Genomic DNA, 8,422 nt, shown 5'->3' with positions numbered 1-8,422 from the left:
ATTCGGACCTCACGCTGTATCTGGTGGTGGCGGTGGCGGCAGTCTCGTGCGTCTTCCTGGCCTTTGTCATCGTGCTGCTGGCGCTCAGGCTGAGGCGCTGGCACGCGTCGCGTCTGCTCCAGGCTTCCGGAGGCGGGCTGGTGGGCGTGCCGGCCTCGCACTTTGTGGGCGTGGACGGGGTGCGGGCTTTCCTGCAGACTTATTCCCACGAGGTCTCCCTGACCGCGGACTCGCGGGAGAGTCACGTGATCTTCCCCCAGCCCAACTACGCGGACACGCTCATCAGCCAGGAGAGCTGTGGGAAAAGCGAGCCTCTTTTGGTAACTCAGGATTTACTTGAAGACAGAAAGGAAACATTTTCTCAGGTAAACTTTTTGTAAATTTATCTAGGTAAAAAGAATTACTGAGTTTACTTACTGTCACTCTTTACTACTAACAGTTCTATTTCCCACATATTTTTGTAGATTTCTATTTACAGATTCTGGGAAATTATTAAATGTTTATATCCCAGTATAATTATAATTGCTTTTTCATAGAAAAGGAGACTGTAAATAACTATAATGTAGGTGGTTGGGATGAAGAGTATGTGTGAGGTGCTATCTTGGTTGTGGAAAGAGCATCGCATCAGAAACAAGAAGATATGACTTACAATATTTTCTTGCTTTCCTCTGGCCAAATAATTTAATTCTTCTTGTTTTACCATTCTCTTATCTGGCAAGGATAAGGTTTAACTAGAAAAGATCCACCAATATTTTTTTTAAGGTTTTATTTATTTTTGACAGAGAGAGTGTGTGTACAAGCAGGGGAAGCAGCAGGCAGAGGGAGAGGGAGGAGCAGGCTTCCCGCTGAGCAAGGAGCCCCATGTGGGGCTCAATCACAGGACCCTGGGATCATGACCTGAGCTGAAGGCAGACGCTTAACTATCTGAGCCACCCAGAGCTCAGACGCTTAACTATCAGATCCACCAATATTTATGTGACTAATAATGTTTTCCAATTTCTCTCAGTTATAAATACTAATTTATCCCTAAATTTAATATAAATGTCATCTGGCAAGGCCTGTTTTAACTGGGGACATTTGAAGAGGTAAAGGTTGTCTAAAGTATTCTTTCTAGTTGTGTTAGGATTAAATTATAGGAATATATATAGGTTGTGATTTTTTTGTTGAATATCTTAGCCCTTTGTTTCATCTTTTATTTTGAGATATTTTATGTATTCTGAAGAATACATTAGATGTTTAAGTAACTTATGAAATGAGGTAATAAAATGAATGACAGAAAATTTACTATGCAACTTGAGAAGTAGTTTCAAAGCCTCCTGAGTTGTATATTATGCCTATAATGGAAGCGACTAACAAAAACCAAGTATATAGTCCATTTTAATGTGTGTGTTAACTCTTCTCAAGACATGTATCATAAGGGAGTAAGTCCATGCTTTAACAAACTTACTCTACTCCAATAAATTAAAGAGATATACAAACAATAAAAAGAAGAAATAGAAAGCATGGTAAGGCACAAATAAAAGATAAAATATATACATGGGCCAAAGATGGAACAGAAAGTGATGGGCCAGGATAAAGCTGTGGGAATTCCAGTCTTGGCTTAGATGCAGGCATTGACGGTCAGGAGGTTGTTCCAGCATTGTAACAGGGACAAAGTGCTTCAGGCTAAACAAGGAACCCGAGCCAGACTTACTACAGACTTACTACTTAAATCTAAAATAAGCAGTTTGGCCCCTCAGCTAGCTAAAACAGGGAGAAATTGCATTAAAATGCTGCCTACAAATTCCTGTGGTCCTGACTTTTTGCAACCTGCAGACCAAAGTAGAGAAGTGGATACAGATGCTGGCTTGAGAAAATGAACAATAAGTCTCTTAGACATGAGCTGTAATATTCACAGTACTACTGCTGCACACCATTAAGACCTACTTATGGCCTAGGACCTGCAATAAAAACAATTTCAAAACCATAAGAGACAAAGCCCTCAACCCAGGAGGGAGGGAGAGGGAGAGAAAGTAGAAGAGAGAGAGCAATTAAGAAACTCTTCCACTTAAAATAAATCTACAAACCAAAATGTTGAAACATTGTCTTCTGGAGTTATTGTTGCTAATGAGATACTTTCAACAAATTGTCATTATCTTTAAGGTATCTCTGTTTTCTGTCTGATGGCTTTTAAAAAATTTCTCTCATCCTTGCTATATGTCTAAGTGTTGATTTTTTATTTTTATTTTCTGTTTGGAGTACATTCTCAATTACATAAGTTATTTCATGGGGCACCTGGGTAGCTCAGTTGGTTAAGCATCCACTCTTGGTTTCAGCTCAGGTCATGACCTCAGGGTCCTGGGATGGATCCCTCTGGTGAGCTCCACGCTCAGCGGGGAGTCTGCTTGAGGATTCTCTCTCTCCCTCTCCTTCTGCCCCTCCCCGTGTGCATGTGCTTTCTCTCTCTCACACAAATAAATAAATCATCAGCTATTTCAATTCTGGATTTTCTCAGCTCCTGTTAATTTAAAATTTTGTTTTTATGCATATATAAATGAGCTAAGTTTACCTATTAAAATACAGAGATTACCAAGTTGGATGATTTTTTAAATCTATCTATATTCTGCCAACAAGATACATGCTTAAAACAAAATTACACTGAAATAGTGAAAATAAAAATATATATGTCCACACACAAAAGAAAGCAGTCATGTCAATTTTAATATAACAGCAAAGTAGTGTTTAAGACAACAAACATTAATGGTGATTTTTTTTAATGAACTGATCATAGTTACAAAAAAACAGACAAACAAAAAGATATAAAAAAATATAAGCTCCCATCACTGAACAATATAGCTTTGAAAATAATACCAGGAGATTTAAACTTAATTCCATAAGAAATACTATACCCCACAGCCCAGAATTACTAAGCATACAGAAAATTTGAACAACAGAATCTATAAGCTTGATCTAATAAATCTGTACAGAATCCTATGCACAACAAATACAGAATAGCCATTCTTTACATGAATATATGGAATCTACAGCAATTACTACATAGTCATCACAAAAACAGGAGCAAATTTCAAAGTACCAATAATCTACATGCCTTATAACATGTACTTAATTCACAAAGCTGGGGTGGGGAAAATAGGGAGAGGTAGGTAAAAGGGTACAAACTTTCAGCAGTAAGATGAATAAGGCCTGGGGTGCCTGGGTAGCTCAGTCATTAAGCATCTGCCTTTGGCTCAGGTCATGATCCCAGGGTCCTAGGTTGGAGTCCCACATTGGGCTCCCTGCTCGGTGAGCCTCCTTCTCCCTCTCCCTCTGCCTGCCTGTCTGCCTGCTTGTGATCTCTCTCTCTGTCAAATAAATAAAGAAGATCTTTAGAAAAAAAGAAGAAGAAAGCCTGAGTATCTACTGTATAACATGGAGACTACAGTTGATAATATTGTATTGTATTGTATAATAGAAATTTCTTCAGAGAGAACTTCAATGTTCTCACACATACAAAGAAGTAAATATTTGAGGTGATGGATGTGTTAATTAAATCAGTAGGGGGAATCCTTTCACAATGTATGCATATATGATATCATTACATTGTACACTTTAAATATCTTACAATTTTATTTATTAATTATACCTCAATAAAGCTGAAAAATTACAAAGCAAACATTTAAAAATAGTAAAAGGAAACAAAAAAGAAGTTTGGACACTTAAATCTATACCCCTAAATTACTCTTGGATTTAAAAAAATCACAATGGAAATAAGAACTATATAGAAAGGAACAAAAATTAAAATATTATTTAAAACTCTGGAATACAGGGACACCTGGCTGGCTCAATCAGTTGAACATGCAACTCTTGATCTCAGGGTCATGAGTTCGAGCCCCATGTTGGATGTGGAGCCTACTAAAATAAAATAAATAAAATAAGATAAAATAAATAAAATAAAATATAAAAAAATAAAATAATAAAAAAATAAAATAAAATTGTGGAATACAGCTAAAAGAGTACCTAGGGGTAAATTTATAGACAAATAAAATAACTGAGAGCAAAACTAATTATTTAAAATAAGTGAATTTAGCAAGACACTCAAGAAACAAGGCAAGCAAAAACTATTGTATCAGCATAAACTTTAAAAAATAATAGGAAAAATAACAAAGCTAAGAGTATAAATTATTAATATACAAACAAGGAAGAATTCTGATGATGAAGCAATTAAAAGCAGATAATAAAAGTCATACTGAGACCAGTGGGGAGAAATTAAAATTCCGTCAAGTCCAATGCTAGGACTAATATAGAATAGGCAGATGGCATGACTAAAATTCTTTTTAAAGATTCTACAAGAAAACCCCAAATTCTGATTAAAAACAAAGACTTGGACAAGAAGAAAGAAAACAACTTAATTCAAAGCAAGAAGCATGAGTAGGAAATAATATACAGAGTAAAACCAGCTATTGTCAAAAACAAAGAACAGGTAAGTCTTTAGATAGCTGCAGTAAGGGATGTTGAACAGTTATTTAATGAGACTTGAAAGCATCAAAACGATGTTGATGAAAAGATTTTTAAAATCTAAAAAAGTAGAGGCCCTACTAGAAAACAAGGTGAGTTGATACCACTTGTTTCCAATTTTTTCCATTCTCAGAGGAATGGATAAAAGCTAAAATGAAAAAAATACAACAAGGAAGAAACCAAAAGATAAACAGACTGAAGTGAGACCAGAAGTGGGCAATTTCATTTAAGAATGTTGATTTAAAATCTTAATTAAGATATTATCAAACCTTATCTACCATATATTTAGAAATAATATTTATAACTTATGACTAAGTAGGGTTTATTTTCGGGATGCAAGGATATTCCAATATAAGAAAATCTAATAATGCAAAACTCCATATTAAGAGATTAAAGATAAAAAGCTACATATTCATTTAAATAGAGGCATAATAAAGCTCTTGAGAATATTCAACACATGATTAAAATCATTTAGCTAAATAGGAATTGAAGGAAACATCCTTAACCTGATAGAGTACCTATCAAAAACGTATATGACTACCAAAGGAATCTACAGATTCAGTGCAATCCCTATCAAAATCCCAATGATTTTTTTGGCAGAAATAGAAAAAAAATCCATTCTAAAATTCATATGAAGTAGCAAGAAAAAGAAGAACAGGGGTGCCTGAGTGGCTCAGTCAGTTAAGCATCTGCCTTCGGCTCAGGTCATGATCTCAGGGTCCTGGGATCAAGCCCCAGGTCAGGCTCCCTTCTCAGTGGGGGGTCTACTTCGCCCTCTCCCTCTGACCTTCCTCTTTGCTTGTGCTCTGTCTCTCAAATAAATAAACAAAATCTTTAAAAAGAAAAAGAACAAAGAACAATCCCCTTCACTTTCCTTAATGTTCCATGTGGCCTTTCACCTCCAAGCATTTGTACTGAAGTTCTAGAACACTACTCCAGACTCTTCTTCACCCATTCCTACCCTTTCGGAGTCATCTTCAATAATGTCTTGGAAAAGTTCTGACCCCTGGATCCAGGTTGGATACCCTTCTTATGTACCTCTTTCCATTGCCCAGTGTTTCCCACCTTTGTAGCAGTTAACATATTCTATTAAAATACTCTATTTAGTTTTCTGTGTCCTCGCCTATCCTGTAAGCTGCCTGAGAACAAGGACTGTGTTCATCAGGTTCACCATTTCTTTCTCCAGCATCAATCAGGCAAAGTGCCAGGTATATAATAGTCATCTAATTAAGTGTCTGATAATTCAATTTTTTAAAATACAGATGTTGAAGTTAAATTCTAAGGCACCAAGCACAGAAATGCAAAATATATGACCTTAGAAGATAATGTAGCTAATGTTCTAAAGTTGATCTTACTGCCTTTGAATATAAAATAAGAAGTTGGAGATGTTTGGAGCAAGGGCATCAGTAGCCTTGATGAATGCCTTGAGTGTTCAGTAGTAATACTTTCCTAGCAACTACTATCAAGGTCACATTTGTATACACATTCTTATTAATTCTGAGAAAAAGACTCCTGACTTGAAAGAGCTACTTCTAAGGTATCTTAAAACTAAGATTCTTCAAAGCAACTTGAAAGTCACAAAGCTAACAAGCAAGAAATAACTTGGGTTTGCCTTAGAGGGTGCAGAAATTACTTAGGCCTCTGAGCGTCGCTGCTGACCACCTTAGAAGTAAAAGCCTGCAAGACAATCAGTCCAACATTCCGGCTCCCACAACAAAAAGGGCTGGGCATTTGGCCCCCAAGCTTCCGGACGGAAAAAAAAAAAAAAAATCAGTTCAGCAGCTTAAAGTTCTGTCTACAGTGACCTGGGTCCTGTGAATGCTGGTCCCCTCAGACCCTGAGGAATAAAGACTGGAATCTCGCACTGGACGCTGGAAGTTGCCTGGGAGAGAAGATTGCAGCAGAAGAAATGGCGGCTCTGCAAAAGTTGCCACAACGCAGAAGGCTTATCCGGCTCTGCTTTCTTTTGGTCGTCTTGTGGGAGGTCGGAGCCAGGCAGATGCACTATTCTGTGCCAGAAGAGATTGACAAAGGCTCCTTCGTGGGTGACATCGCCAAGGACCTGGGGCTGGAGCCCCCTGCACTGGCAGAGCGTGGAGTCCGCATCATCTCCAGAGGTAGGTCGCAGCTTTTTGCTCTGAATCCGAGAAGTGGCAGCTTGGTCACCGCAGGCAGGATAGACCGGGAGGAGCTCTGCGCTCAGAGCACGCGGTGTCTGGTGAATTTTAACATACTCCTGGAAGACAAATTGAACATTTATTCAGTAGAGGTGGAAATAACAGATATTAACGATAATGCCCCTCGCTTTGGAGTAGAGGAACTAGAGCTAAAAATAAGTGAAATGACTACGCCAGGATTCCGAATTCCCCTAAAGAGTGCACATGATGCGGACGTAGGAGAAAACACCCTTCAGAAGTACGAACTGAACCCAAATGACCACTTCTCCCTGGATGTGCGAAGCGGAGTGGATGGGAACAAGCACCCTGAGCTGGTGCTGGAGCTCGCCCTGGACCGCGAGGAAAAAGCCATTCACTACCTCCTCCTTGTGGCTTTGGATGGGGGCAGTCCGGTCCGATCTGGCACCTCCCGCATCTGTGTGACCGTCCTGGATGTGAACGACAACGCCCCTATATTTACACAGCCCGAGTACCGTGTAAGTGTTCCTGAGAATATGCCCGTAGGCACCCGGATACTCACAGTGACCGCCACTGACACAGATGAGGGATACAATGCCCAAGTGGCATATTTTCAAGAGAAAACCCTGGGAGAAACCCCAGAGGTATTTGAGCTTGAGTCGACATCTGGAGATATAACAATCACAAAGAGTCTAGATTTTGAGGATGCCAAAGTCCATGAAATTGATATTGAAGCTCAGGATGGTCCGGGCCTTCTGACCAGGACAAAGGTTATTGTGACAGTTCTGGATGTGAATGACAATGCCCCAGAATTTTACATGACATCTGCTACTAGCTCAATTCCTGAAGACTCTCCCCCAGGAACCATAATTGCACTTTTCAATGTACATGACAGAGACTCTGGGCAGAATGCATTTATCACATGTTCACTCCCCGAGAACCTTCCTTTCAAGTTAGAAAGATCAGTGGACAATTACCACCGACTGGTTACAACCAGAGCCCTTGATAGGGAACAGTTTTCCTTTTATAACGTCACTGTGACTGCTAAAGATGGAGGGAAACCATCTCTGTCCAAGGATGCTTACATTTTGTTGCAGGTGGCAGACATCAATGACAACCCACCCACCTTCCCCCACATGTCCTACTCTGCCTACATTCCTGAAAACAACCCCAGAGGTGCCTCCATCATTTCTGTGGTGGCCCATGACCCTGACAGTGACGATAATGCCCATGTAACTTATTCTTTGACTGAAGACACTTTTCAGGGTGCACCCCTGTCCTCTTATATCTCCATCAACTCTGACACCGGTATCGTGTATGCGTTGCGCTCCTTTGACTATGAGCAGTTCCAGGATTTGCAGCTGTGGTTGACTGCGTGGGACAATGGGAACCCGCCCCTCAGCAGCAACGTGTCATTGAGCATATTCGTGCTGGACCAGAACGACAATGCGCCGGAAATCCTGTACCCTGCCCTCCCCACCGACGGTTCCACAGGCGTGGAGCTGGCGCCCCGCTCCGCAGAGCCCGGCTACCTGGTCACTAAGGTAGTGGCGGTGGACAGAGACTCGGGCCAGAACGCCTGGCTGTCCTACCACCTGCTCAAGGCGAGCGAGCCAGGGCTCTTCGCGGTGGGGCTGCACACGGGCGAGGTGCGCACGGCGCGGGCCCTGCTGGACAGAGACGCGCTCAAGCAGAGCCTGGTGGTGGCGGTGCAGGACCACGGCCAGCCCCCTCTCTCGGCCACCGTCACGCTCACCGTGGCCGTGGCCGACAACATCCCGGACATCCTGGCC

The 8,422-nt window shown here is 40.8% G+C and overlaps 3 protein-coding genes across 3 annotated transcripts in view; all 3 read left to right on the top strand.

The window, feature by feature from the left end:
• LOC102738656 (protocadherin gamma-A1) overlaps window positions 1–496 on the top strand; it is a 2,903-nt gene extending 2,407 nt beyond the window's left edge. The window contains exons 2-3 of the mRNA XM_081825775.1: window positions 89–365; window positions 479–496. Of these exons, the coding sequence (XP_081681901.1) occupies window positions 89–365; window positions 479–496 (295 nt within the window). The remainder of the gene's footprint in view (window positions 1–88; window positions 366–478) is intronic.
• LOC102738963 (protocadherin gamma-C4) overlaps window positions 1–8,422 on the top strand; it is a 50,561-nt gene that overhangs the window by 8,338 nt on the left and 33,801 nt on the right. The window lies entirely within an intron of this gene.
• The window catches only part of PCDHGA11 (protocadherin gamma subfamily A, 11), a 10,383-nt gene continuing 2,339 nt past the window's right edge, over window positions 379–8,422 (top strand). The window contains exon 1 of the mRNA XM_081825774.1: window positions 379–8,419. Within this exon, the coding sequence (XP_081681900.1) occupies window positions 6,404–8,419 (2,016 nt within the window). The 5' untranslated portion in view covers window positions 379–6,403. The remainder of the gene's footprint in view (window positions 8,420–8,422) is intronic.

This window comes from Leptonychotes weddellii, chromosome 7, assembly GCF_054177405.1.
Source record: "Leptonychotes weddellii isolate Sample4059 chromosome 7, ASM5417740v2, whole genome shotgun sequence".
Classification (NCBI taxonomy): Eukaryota; Metazoa; Chordata; class Mammalia; order Carnivora; family Phocidae; genus Leptonychotes; species Leptonychotes weddellii.
Note: the sequence above shows the minus strand (reverse complement) of the source record. Positions and strands in the feature narration are given on the sequence as shown.